Source organism: Nothoprocta perdicaria, unplaced genomic scaffold (genome assembly GCF_003342845.1).
Source record: "Nothoprocta perdicaria isolate Ctin4 unplaced genomic scaffold, notPer1 scaffold_180, whole genome shotgun sequence".
Lineage (NCBI taxonomy): Eukaryota > Metazoa > Chordata > Aves > Tinamiformes > Tinamidae > Nothoprocta > Nothoprocta perdicaria.
In genome coordinates, this window is record NW_020454983.1 from 562,471 (window position 1) to 576,145 (window position 13,675).

General features: G+C 43.9%; 1 protein-coding gene across 1 annotated transcript in view; it reads right to left on the bottom strand.

Moving 5' to 3' along the window:
• ZMIZ1 (zinc finger MIZ-type containing 1) overlaps positions 1-13,675 on the bottom strand; it is a 216,135-nt gene that overhangs the window by 93,166 nt on the left and 109,294 nt on the right. Inside the window, exon 5 of the mRNA XM_026036589.1 lies at positions 13,249-13,354. Coding sequence (XP_025892374.1) covers positions 13,249-13,354 — 106 coding nt within the window. The remainder of the gene's footprint in view (positions 1-13,248; positions 13,355-13,675) is intronic.

The window sequence follows — 13,675 nt, forward strand, 5'->3', positions numbered from 1 at the left end:
CCTCAAGAGGAAAACCAGCAAACAAATATTTAAATCAATCAAATGGTGATTTTAGGGAGACATACCATGTGTCACCCAGTAATACCTACAGAGAAAGATCCCTATTCAGGCCTGAGTTTTCCCCTGCTTTGCTGGCTGAGATGATGGTTGCAGAAAGGACGGCAACTATCTTTACAACTTGCCAGCAGCTCGAGGACAGGAAGGTTCTGAAGAAACATCAGTTCTCTCCTGCAAAGGCAGAAGCAAATAAGATGCATTTACACAATTCTGCCTTTATCCCTGGAACACGCAGGACACAGGCAAGGTAGGAAGAAAGGCACAGATGAAGCATTTGCAAAAGTACCCTAGGAAGGCAACCACAGAGCACACGAGACACTTCCTCTTGTTGATGTGAAAGACCAAACCCAAGATTTAGTGCAGAGATATTTTGGCCATAAATTCAGTAACTGGGCTGTTAACAAAAATAAGTCTACAGTCTAATATTCAAAAAGGAGGGTTCTGGCGTTGTTGCTTCTTTGTTTAAGAGTACATTAGCAAGTTCCCTGCAAAACTGAAGTAATAACACAAGTACAGTTAATATAAAGGAGCTTAGTATAACAAATCTGAGCCAGTTTCACGCCTTCTAAGTGGACCAGTTTGATCTTGTCTCCACAATTTCACATTTCATGTCACACTGTGAAAAAAGACCCCCTTCTGAAGGGATGAGATGCCTTAGACCCAGCTCACCAGTTTGGGCTGGGCTGTTTTGGGGGCCACCTCAAGGTCCTGCTGGTCCTTTCACGGCAGCAGCAATTGTCTTCCGCCACCCAAGCAGCTTCTCTCCACCTCGTGAGGCTGCTGCCTTCCTTGAGCTCCACACGCACGACTGGGGCTGTGCAGCAGCTCCCCGAACGAGCCATCCTCTTGAACTCTATGAACTAGCTTGAACTCTATGAACTAGCTTGATCTCTATGAACTAGCTTGATCTCTATGAACTAGCTTGATCTCTATGAGCTGCTGTGGGAGAGGAGGAGAACATGGGAGATACCCAGGAGAGGAGCCCCCTCTCTCCTTACCTTACCCCTCCTAGGAAAGGTAACCAAGTCAAACCGAAGCTCTGATGTAACCTACACTATTTGAGGTTCTCAATGGAGCTGCCATGCCACATAGTGACATGAAATAAATTACATGACATGGATAAACACCAACTGCAACGTTACCTGGTCTTCCCCAAGGCAGCCTGCACAGGTGACCAAGCAGTTTTCTGAAAGCAGCAGCTTTCAGGCACTATTGCTCAAACTGATGCAGCAGTCATGGAGAGAAGGTAATTTATTTGCTTTCTTCCAAGTCACAAAGATACGAGAACATAAATGAACACATGTCATTTTCTGGTATCTAAAAAGGAAGACAATTAAATTTAAGCTGCAGACTCTGGCAATTACCAGGAAACAGTGATTAGAAGATAACAAACACACAAATGTCGAGAGCATTTTAAAAGACAAGTCTTGAGTTGTCCAGCGCTCCTACCTGCTTCTCCTTTTCAAACTAACTGCTGCTGATAACTTTATTAACTTCCTCCGCAGCCCCCGAGTCCCCATGGCGTGAGCTGCACCAAGTGCAAGAAATCTGATCGTTTGCAGTGAGCCTCCCTGATTAGTCCCTTGCTAGTAGATCAGGGCAGCTTTGCTGTGTTATTTAGTCAGGGAGCAGACTTAAAAGCTTCCGACCAGCCCCAGCTCATTTAGGAAGCAATGCTGGAATTCCCATATGTGTGTTTCTATGTAAGACATATCTTGTTGTCCTTTGTATTCCTATGGGGGAAATTCTTATTAGGCCCTTAATGATTCAAGGCCAACAAATAATGAGTTATTTATTTATGACATCATAAATTTAAAAAACACCACAGGAAAGCAGAAAAATAGCAGCTTCCTTCTTGAGACAGGCATCGTGCTGCAATCTTTCTCACCAGACACTTTTTCAGTTCTGATTTTGTTATGAAAATGAGTTAGCAATTTGGCTTCCAAAGACCTGGCCAAGAGATTTATCTCATAAGGACATCAGGAAAAAACAAAGCTGAAAAAATGACCGTGTCGGGCGCAATCCTGCCGCGGTTACCCTGATGGATGAAAGGTGCTTTAAAGATACCAGAGATCCACAGTTGTTTTCACCTTGTTGTTTGCACACGCTCAGCAACTTTAGCACGTGCCACATGCCCTCCCCATGGCACTTCAAGGGGCAGAAACACTTTAGAAGACCTGATGGAGCAGAGTAGGGGGCTGAACGCCTTCCCAACCACAAAATCATGCTCCTGACCAATAACCATGTCCTATTATTCACTGGCTCAAAAACACTGATTCAGCAAAGAATTTAAGCTTGCGCCTAAATTTAAGCAGTTTAATTAACTTTGACGTCAATGAGCCTACTTGTGTGCTTATAATTAGATATGTGCTTGCTGAAGCAGAGCCCATCTGAATAGAATCTCGTTGATTCTAATTTGGCCCTTTGTCTTTGCCCCTCATTTATTCTTTGCAAAGACTGAGGGATTAGCGCTYGGTTCTCATTCAGGAATGCCCTTAGCCAGCTCATCCTTACTCATAACCTGCCAGGGAGACAAGGGTAGGCCTCAGAGCTCTCCTAGATAAGGACAATTTCAGGATGGGTGCATAGTGCATTTTCACTATGCAAAATGGGGTGATTTTTCTTCAAAATYGGTCTTTTCTTTCGGTTAAAAGGTTCTTCTGCATTTACTTAAATAAAGTGCAACAAGTTATACTCCAAATGCTTTAAATAAAAATCAATTTAAGAGCAAGCAGATACTTTCTAGAGAAATGAATTTTATATTGGAATTGTTTTCCACTGTTTTTAGATCTTGTATGGAGCAGTCTGCTGTGAATAATTCTTTTCCTTTTTTACATTTGAATCACATTTGGCCGGGGAGATTCTTAGATCAGAGATATTCTAAAACTAAGTAAAAGCAAATACAAAATAATACTAATAAAGTATCAAATAAGAAAGAAAACAGTGCAAAGGACCTTGAGAACATGTAGGTCACGCATGCAGACAAGAGCTATCACCCTGCAATTCCCCAATGGTCAAAAGAGAGGTAGGTGCCTCTGGAAACCACAGCCCCAGCCAAGCAGCAAGATCAAAGCCCAAGCGCCCGCCAGGCTGCTCCACTAAACACCTTCCCAGGAAAATCGGATTTCTTTTAACATGCCCCTGCGATTGTATTCAGCTCACAGATAGCATCTTGAACAAGCCTTTTAACTCAGATACTTCAGCCCGTYCTTCTGTTTATGGCCTTTTAAAGCCTGGAATACATGACAGCCATTAACAACCACGGGAGTGCTGCAATTAAAGGTGGATTTGGAGGGATACAGCAGTGGAGACCGAAGAGGAAAACAGACGGAAAACACAGAAATGAATTAAATCCTGTCTGCTTGCATGTTTATGCAGTGGAATCCTAYGGAAAACACTACAGAGAATGTTATTCAGAATAAGCAAGGAACGCAGGGAAATACRTCTTCCTGAAAACACAGTGCGGGTTATCACAGCTCTCAGCTCCCAAGTTCCTGCTGGGAGCCAAGATCCCCTGTACGGAGATACCCCAACACATGATGGGATTAACTAACATATTCAGGCTCCTTGCTGCACTGATGGCACATCCCTAATGGCCTGGCTGCACTGTACCCGAATTATGCCAAGGAAGTGGAACTGCAAAGCATTTTCTGTGCATTTTTCATTAATTGTAAATTAATGAAAGCCGGTAAATATGCAGCTAAAATGCCAACAGGTCTTCAAAGAAAATCAAAATATCAAATCCTATATCAAATCTCATAAAGCTTGTGATTTCTCAGAACCCTCACTTGCAATTGCGTGYGTGCAGAGAGATGACTAATCTTCCATTTACTCAAAAATGGCTGGCATATGACTCAAGTTCTGCTTTAAAAAAAAGACTGGACATAAGGTTTAAAAAGAAGAGTGGATACAAGAGTTAAAAAGGTCCAGCCCCAAATTACACTGAAATTTAGAAAGCTGATCATCATAAGGAAACCACTTGAAACCATCTAGCACTTGAAGCCCCAAAACCAGAGTAAAAGAACATCCCAGTTAAATTACCSAGGCAATTTGCTTTATGTGACAGAACAAATAAAACTCTTTTAAAGCTGTCTAGTTTGCTAAGATAAGTTGACATATTGGGGTTGAAAGATGCAGGAAAAAAATTAGTTAGTAATTTTGGTTATGTGAATACTCTTKGCTTATTAACTTGCACACACCACAGTGAGAGACACATTATTACCTGCAGATCTCATAAAACAACATCATCCCATTGCCGTTACCTTGGATTTTGCATTCCCATAGGCTTGGGTTTCAATGTGCACATGTGGGTTTTTCCCTGTAAAGTTTCTAATTTTACCCTAAAATTCAGACCCTCCCAGAGTCACTCAGCACATCTGGAGCTTTGCAGCTCCGGGGGCAGAGGGGAAACGGGCSCTGCCCTTGTCCTCTGCTCCCATTCGGGGTCTCTCTTTACTCAACTCGGCGTTTTTGCCCCGCTAGGAAGAGTCTGTGGAGGTTTGCTCTTAGTCACCTCTCGTCCGCTCCGGCTTGGAGCGCCGCGAACGCAGAAGCGGCGGCTCCTGTATCAGCTTCCAGATCTCAGCCTAGTTTTATTTTCTAATCTACAAAATGAATCTCCACAACAATCTGCATTATTCAAGGATTGTCTGCCACGTGTCAATATTAGCACCCTGGTGAACAGGGAGAAGCCTCCTTAGAGGAGCATCGTTTCCATTTGCTRGAACTTAAGACCTGTAAAGTTTAAGCTTATCTGACTGACAAGTTTAAGATTAATTAAATGTGGAACAATACAGCTCCCATCCTACCCCAATCTGAAAACACGGTTCTCTCCGGAGACTGAGATCTTTCTGGATAAAACACCCATTTGTCACTGATGTGCAGGGATGCAAATTCTGCCAGAACAAGGAGAAATGTGGGGCACACAACATGCCCCTAACTGCACAAGCCTGGCAGCCCGCACGCCCGCTGAACCCGAGAGCACAGTGCCAAGGCACATGCCTAGGGTTTCCCCTCTCTTTTTCCAGCATAATCTTGGATTTTTTTTTACATTATAATCCCATCAAGAGGCTGGAAAGCTYGGGGGCTCTTCTTGGTTCTTAGCACGAGGTTTGGTGCCTCTACCAACGCGTCAGCCCACGSAGGAGCCCACCCTGCTCACACACACACGGGCTCCTTCAGACACCCCCAGCCTGGCCCTTCTCCAGCTCGCAGTGAGGAAAATCTTAGCCATTTCATCTGTGTTTCTCTAAATGGAATAAAATTTTAAATCACAATTTGCAAACAATTTCATGCCCTGCAAGGCGCTCTAGATGTCATCACGGAGCAGAGAAAGGAGGTCTACATAATTTTGGTTCTAACAAATACCTGCCCAAAGTCTTTGCTCTTGCTCTCAAGGGAGGCACAATCGCAATGCCTCGCTCTTTTTCCTTTGATCAAAACACGGTTATTGTAGTTACTGCTAAATAGTAAAAAAGTAAACACATTTGGTGGTAACACTAGAAGACCTCTAAAGCAAAAGCCTTCACTATTTGCAGTGCTACCTGGTTTCCCAATGGCCAGTAAGACTGATCCAACACATCCAGTAGGAGACAGCGACTGCTACAAATTTCCAACAATTTACACATCTCTCGATCTCATTTTAGGCCAGTGGCGAGTCATTTTTCACATCAAGAACCCCAAGGTCCCCTTGGTTCTTAGTGCAATTGCTTTTGTAGTAAATACAGTAAATAATTTCATTTGTTCTTTTTTTTCCATGACATAAAGACAGTACCTTCCAGAGCAAGACAAACGTCATGGGTCCTACCAGGCAGTCAGAGGGGAGACTGTCAGGCAAGCAGCAGCTACCCTGCTTTGCACGTGGATGTCGAGCTCCAGTCCGTCTCCTCAGCAGCAGCCCTTGCTCAGGCATCTATGACGTGAGTTTAAAGCCAAGACGGTAATATTTGCCTTTAATTTTTAAATTTATGTTCCCTGCAAGAATCTGCTTCAGCAAATGCACATGTTCATGAGCCTGTGACCCCGAAAGGAGGGCTCGGTGGGTGCAGCTGCGGGCTCAAATCCGCACAGCCCGAAAGGGCGCTTTGGGAGCTGACAGCATATGCAGGCAGGAGAGTTTTAAACACCCAGACCTTGCTCTGTCCACTAAAATTAGCATGCAAGATTCACTGGCCCCAGCACACACACAACACAGGCTTTTCTCAAAAAAATAGGCGATATGTTGAAAAGGTTGAGTTTAACCATTAGTTTGGCCACGTTTCACGAGCTGGGTTTTGTACAAAACGCTGGTATTGCAAGGTTTGCCGAGGTCCAAAAAGCCCCAGCGCGGAGCTCTCAAATCAAGCAGGTTACTCAGGACATAAGAAATGAAAAGAAGCAATGTTTCTTTGTAAGAACAGAAAAGAAAGACATATTCACAGCAACACAGCAGAGGAATTGCAAAGACGCTTCTTATAAAGCCAGATACAAGAGGTGGGAGATATGTCGGGGATGCACAATATCAGGGGTATTACRAGTAGATCTGTTTTGCTTTCCAAAACACGAGGAAATGAATCCAAACCCCAACCAGACCTGTGGATATGGAGGCATCCTGCAACAGCAGAGATGCATCTACCTTCATGGACTTGTTTCTTGGACTGCACTTTGAAAGAAAAGCCTGGTTTAAGCACAGAAATGAGACTTAATGCAACTTCAGTTTCTACCTCTGGATTCATACTTGGTCAGTTGGTTTGCTTGTTTTAGTGAAGCTTGTTTTTTTGCCATTTCCTAGAATGGAAATAGTCCTGAAGCATTATCAAGCACAAACAGACCAATCTCTACAGAATTTCTTGGAAAAATAACTTACATTTCTATGGAAGAAATTGCATTGGTTTGGGGAATATATTATTTAATAGTTCTCTTCATATCCCTTTTCTGATATTCTGTGGTCCTTCTCGAATCCCCACTCATAAAAAAGGGCAAAGATTAACACAACCTAGAACAAGCTAGCATGAGGAATTCATGGTGTATTTGATTATTCTTCATCTGATATTTAAATGAACGCATTTAYCACATGGCTCTTACATAAACACCCTGCTACTATAACACTTTGACAGGTGTATTTGAATGTGAGAATTTAAAGGGATGAACCACAAGAATTTCAGCTTCAGTAAGTCTTCTCAGTACAGAAACTTCTCTTTTTATAGAGAAATGCTACATCTAACATCTTGTCTACCACCAGAATGTCTGACAATGACAGTGTCCTTGCTCGCAGGGTGGTAGCAGGAAGAACCTTCCTCAGGCGGCTGTGTACGTACCGCGTACCAACCTGCAGGAATTAAGAACCGGATCGGGAATTTTGTCCCGCACAAGCTCCGTTGCGTTTAGCACTTGCTGAACTGGAGCAGGATGATCTGATTTGTTCATGTAGCGGATGATTTGGGGAGTTCAGTGCAGGAGCAGCAAGATGCCGTCGGTGCCGGTGGAAGCTGCCAGGCTGCTCGTGCTGCAGCCGGGCTCCCCTGGGACATGGGGACCAGGCTCCCACCTTGTCTCTCTCATGAAGTTTTCGGTGCCCGAGGCAGAGGGCACACAGCAGTGACAGAAATCCGCCCGGCCGTCCCGGTGGAAGCGCGCGGTGGTGCCCGGGGCCTGGCAGTGCCGGAGCAGCCAGCGCAGCGTGAGCGTCCGYGGGGCCTCGTGTACCTCCAGGGCACGCGCCAAGGGGACAACAGAGCTGGCTCGTTACTATCTTTGAGCCTCTGCAAATATTCTCGAGTGCTGCAGAAAAGGCGTTAGTGTAGCAATGTGCCACCCACGTGACGGAGTCTTACCGCTACATCCCCCATCAGAGGCGGAACTGGTGGCGGGGTAACGAGGACCTGCCAGGTGACAAAAAGCACAGGCGAGCTGCCCTTGGGCTACCCAGAACACAGCAGAGCAGCAGCCCAGGCATGCAACCTCCTTTATTGGTGTGGAATGGGAGAGTGGACGCCAAAAAGTCAAGTCTCTTTCCAGCAGAAAGAGACCCAGCTCCATAGGTACGTGTCCAGGCCCTAGAGCTCGCTTGAAAGACGAAGAGCTGCCAACCAGAGCGTAATGGAGAATAGCCACAAGCACAGAGTGCTGCTTCTAAGCACACAAGGGACACGAGTCTGCACAGCAGACACCCCAGAGAGAGGAGGTGGGGTTCTCCTCACCTGGCTCCTCCCTGGGATCCCGCTCTGCAGTCACTGCAAACGTGGTTGTCACAGATGTGACTTAGTAAGTCACAGTTCTAGCTGTGCTTGTCTTTGGTCAGAGAGGGGAGCAGATTTGGGCTAGAAGAAACTTACGAAACTTAACTCTTAATTTAGCCAAAAATACTTACGAACGAGCTAGCTATTTATTTCCTGAATGCACACTCTGAGACTTTAGGAGAGTGAGTCCTCCTTGCAAAAGCCAGCTTGCCAATGCGTGTTCCAGAGCAGAATTCCTGAATCCATATGATAACAAAGCTATGTAACAAAGCTTAAGTGCCCCAGCTAAAAGCAGGGAACAAAGAACTAGAACCAGACAAATAAAAGTGGAGTGGGATGTGCATGATTATCCCTGCTTCTGAGATAGAAAACAGCAAAACAGAAAGCAAGGGGACCAAGGGCACCCCCCCAATGAGGACCCACACTAAGAGCTTGCAAGTGAAGCTAGGAATGACCTAAAAGCTGGTCTATCCTCAGACTCAAAGGCTATTTCAGAAGTTAACAGTCAAAAGAAAATGCTGCCTTTATTTTAATGAAAGGTGTTCAAGTGCACAGTTTTAGGACACTAAGTCTAAGGCAGAATCAGTGGATCAGCTGCCCGTATGGAAACGTAGCAAGAATTAAGGAGTGTGCAGATAAAAGATGCTCCTAGTGCAGCTTCTCAGTGCATCAAAGACCACATTAGAAAGCCCCTTTCATAGCCTGATTGAGCTTTATCTTTACAAAAGCAGCTGGATTTTCCATTTCCATTTCCCCTGCTCCCTCCTTCTCCTCTGTCATTCTAATTGAAAGGCTATTCCAAATCAAACTGCCCTATTAGTTCAGAATTTCCTAATTTCAAGATTTTATTCAATTTACACCTATCTGCTTTTATGCCAATGCAGTCACTCAGTTCCATAGCCCTCCTGGTTTCAAACTATTAATTCTTTGGTGCATGCAAGTATTTCATAACCATTGAGTTTTCCTCTCATGACCATTCTCTCTTCTGCTCTGCTCCCCAAAAGCCAGTCACCCTTTCTTCTTACCAGCCACTTTCTCAAACGGAGGTAGAGCATCTGCATTTCTTCTCCAGTCATATAGGAGCATTTTTGCCTGGACTGACTTGCTGAAAATCTCTGGTGTGAGGCACGAGACTGACATTTCATGCGCTCTTTCTTTCCAAATGAAGACGTGTTSATCATTTGGTCCCTTCAAGCCGCAAGGACGTCATCAGCCTTGGCTGCAGTAATATTTATTTTATATCTGTATTTCCTCTAGCCACCTTGCTTTGCCTCCACTGACAATATCATTACAAGCATTATTACTAGAAATTTAGCCCAAGTTTTCACCTAGATTTATGAGATTATCCCTGCTTTCTACTCTTCCTTCATTTGTATTGCAGCCTCATTTCTTATTTTTTTCTCATTTCTAGAAACTTCATTTGACAACACACTACTTACCCCTACTTACAATAGCATACCAAACTATACTATTGCTTTGGAACACAGCGGTCAAGCACGTTAGCTAATCCATTACACTCAAAATCAGGACATAGCCTTAGGTCTCAGTATYCCTTTTTGATGTTTTTATGCCACAACTTGCTGGTACTCTCGCTGAAAATACCTTTCTTAACTCTGGGCCCATTTTACTCATACCTTTGGTATCAGGTCCGCTGAGAACATCCTAGTATTTTGCAGTTACACTTCAGCGATAAAGGCTCAAGGAAAAGAATTAATGCAAAATTTTCGAACACTGTAAAAGTTTTTTTTTATGTATCATACCCAATAAGACTATAAAGTAAACCTGCTCTGCAAATGCAGAAGCAAAAGCAGAACAAGGAGAGCCTAAGGGACCGAAACCAAGTCCGTGACTGTGCTGTATCAGAGAGAAGGGGCTGCGCTCTCCGCTGTCAAACATCTCACAGCCCGCTCTCCGCGGGGCTATCGCTGCAGTGCTTTGCTGTGGTTTCCCTGTGAGCGCTCGGGCTCTTTTCCCTGCAGCTCTGCCCTCGGGCTGTTTCCCCCTCTCCCTGCACAGAGGCTCCACGCTGTCCTGTCCTGAGAGAGCTCCCGCATGATCTCATCCCGGCCTCCCCCTGCCTGGCCTCCGCCTGGCCGCCTCACAAAAGCAGAAGTAGCTACACGAGCTACAAAAAAAGTTCAGTAGCTTGATAAAGTTTTTAAAAAATAGTTCAGAGGAAAAATTATTCCCTTTCTAATCATCCTTTTTTAAACAAATACTGATCCGGAAAGACCTTTTTATTCAAATAACAGGCCTTACAATAAAGCTACCAAACAGCTAAAAATCTTGTGCAAGGAGGAGAAAAGCAGCAGATCTCACGCTCAGAGGAGGTGTAAAGGGCCAAGTGAGATGAGATGGACACAAAYGCACAGCTTCAAACAGCACCTCAGCAGCCAGGGATGGGAAATGCTCCGGGACAAGCCTTGTCCTCGGCTCCAAACAGCCTCTAATGCTACATAGGCACTAAAGGGATTTGGTGCAAATATTTTTCCCTAATATTCAGTAATTTAAACTTGCTTTAACTAAAAAAAGGAGGTTTTATTTCCTATATATTTCACAGTGTCGAGACACCACAGGATGGAATAAAAATATTTCTAGCCCTTCGGCAGCACTGAATTCATGCCTGGAGGAACGAACTCAAACCAGTGTAAATCCCCCAAACTCTCAAGCCAAAAGGAAGGGGAAAWCCCAACAACAGACATTAAGACATCATTAAAAAATAAGGCCATTTGGAATCTGCATCAGGGAACTTCTGAAGGAAAGTGACTGGAAGAAGCGTTGAGGGTGTCTTTCCACAGATAACAKGTGAAAAGTTGCCCAAAACACACAAAAATCCCTCCCTACAACTCAAGCGCACCATGCAGGCAGGTGCCAATGATGTAGACAGCATACAAAAAAGGAGAAGTAATCTCAACATTTTTATGCAAACTGCAAGAGGAAGCAGAGCCACCGTTGCTTTAGAAATCACAAACCAGTAACGTATTCAGACACTGGAATTAACCCTTCGAGAGAAAACAGGAAAGTCTCAAATGACCTCACTTTTATGTTTCCTATTCACCGTAGGAGCTCCCATAGATCATACAGGGATRTGACATCTTTGGTGTTGCAGCTATGATGATATATCTCAAAATATGTTAAGATATGCCCAGAATTATGAATTCTTAACCAATACTGGCAACAAGAGCACTTAAAAACATGACGTGGATTGGCAGGAGGAAATCCAAGAATAACCAGTCTAATGAGTATGCACATAGTGATACGAAAATAGCTGTGAATCCCTGTATTTAAGATTACTGGAAATAAATGGTTGTTCGTGCAACTGGGAAATAGTGAACAGGGCAAAACACTGAAAGTTAGGCTCTCAATATACTGAGAGAACAGGTCAAAATTTCATTATCAACTTTCAAAGTGTTTGTATCAACTACAATAAAAAGACTGCTAGAGTAATGTGCAGAGAAAAAGCTGAAGTACCAAATTATTAAAAATGACTTGTGGAAACCCAACAGTGACACAAGGCTTTCTAGGAAGCGAAGGTTGACCAGAGGTTTTCAAGACCCCTGCCCATGTCCCCAAATAAAAAGGACCATGCAAATCCCAAGACCGACAGCATCACCTCCATTAACACTCGCAGGGAGACTCACTTCAGGCAGAGCTGGCAGAGCCATGCCAGGGTGACTTTCAACAGATACATTTTAAAAAGGAAATAAAATTACTATATCTGACTCCATGCACTTATAGTTGGAAATCCTCATAAGCCAAGCCTTAAAAAAGACAACCCGAAAGAGCTCGGATAGTTAACTATTCCACACAATTAGCAGGAATTCAGTACAAAAAGATCATGCCCRGTCAACTGAATGCTTTAAATCTGCACAGTTTTCATGGAGGAAAATCAAACAATTTACTGGACATTCAACAAGGTTAATAATCTCTTGCAACATGAAAGAAATCAGTAGGTCAGTGAACGTGTCATGTCGCGAGGGGTGGTTGTGCATGAGGAGCTGCTGAGAGCACTTCGAACAAAAGGGAGCCATGAGTGAAAGTGGCCAAGAAAAACTGAAAATAAACATGAAAGAAGCATTATTAAGACCTACTAATTATCTGGCTGCTTTGGAAGAAGGTAGCCTTTCCTGATGCTCTAAAACCGGGACCACATACCCAGTTAGTACTGAGCAGAAAAGTTAGTCGTGCTCCAGTGTGGAATGGAAGAGCTATCTGCTCATTTTCCAAGCTAGTGCACATTATGTTGACGTTCATCAGCTAAGAAAAGCAGCACCAGAATTAAATGCTCTACTTAAATAAAACATGTGAGGAGCAGAAAGACCCCTAAGTGCATTTTCCACTTCTGCTATACAGAAAAGCAATAGCAATACATCACGGTCAAATGCTGCTGTTCAATCAGAACCCTGTAACAGATTAATGACATAAAACACTGGAAAAACAGCCATTTTATATTATATCAATGGCATTGCCACCTTTTTCTTGGCTCAAAGTTCTAGAGCTAATGACTAGAGCTTGAGAAACTGTGGTACTTATCTGCACAGATGTATGCAGTCCAAAGAACAAAAAAAAAGGGCAACAGATGCATTGGGGATTGCAGAAYGGATATGAAAGATTGAGAGAGGCTGACATGGGACAGAAAGTCAGCCAGCAAGGTGGTTTTCTGAGACAGAGGGGCCTGAGAGTGTTCGTTCCCCTCTTGAAATTACTGAATATCAGAGATATCAGTATTTTGGAGGGGGTAGGGAAAGGCAACACTTCATCTGTAAGATTAAACAGGGCAATGAACAGCATTAATTGGAAAAAATGCAAATTCCCAAATCCATGTAACCACAAAACAGCATGCCACAGAAACACTAAAATCTGCAGCACTAATACCACAGAGCACTTTTTGTTAAAGCAAYAGAGTAGGTGACAGCATTTATCCACATTACCACCCTCCAAGCACCACCAATGCACCAGAAAAGGCTTTTCCTACCAGCTGACTTCGGAGTGAATTTGTCCCTGTTGGCTGCACATACTGCCAGTAGCCTGTATCCAAGATCCAAGTCAAATCCTTGCTGAGCTGCCACTCGACTAACCACCTGCAGAAGAGAGGAGAGAAAGCTTCATTAGGCGCTACCTGAGCTCCTTGCAACGYGCTGCGCTTCCATGTGGCAGGCCCAGCAAAGTGGACACATCAGCCTGTTCTGGTGGTCGGGTTTTGGGACCACTTGCCAGGAGAAAGCACTCTCAGGTCCATGGAAGTTGGAGGGAAAAAGCTTTAAAGGAAAAATTTTAAAAAAAGAGAAAAAGGAGGGGGAGAATGAGACTGTATACAAATATTATACATAATAGTGGATTTAGCCTTTGAGATGAGATACCACCTGGGTCACCCATGTGTGTCTATCACAAACAGTTCCTGG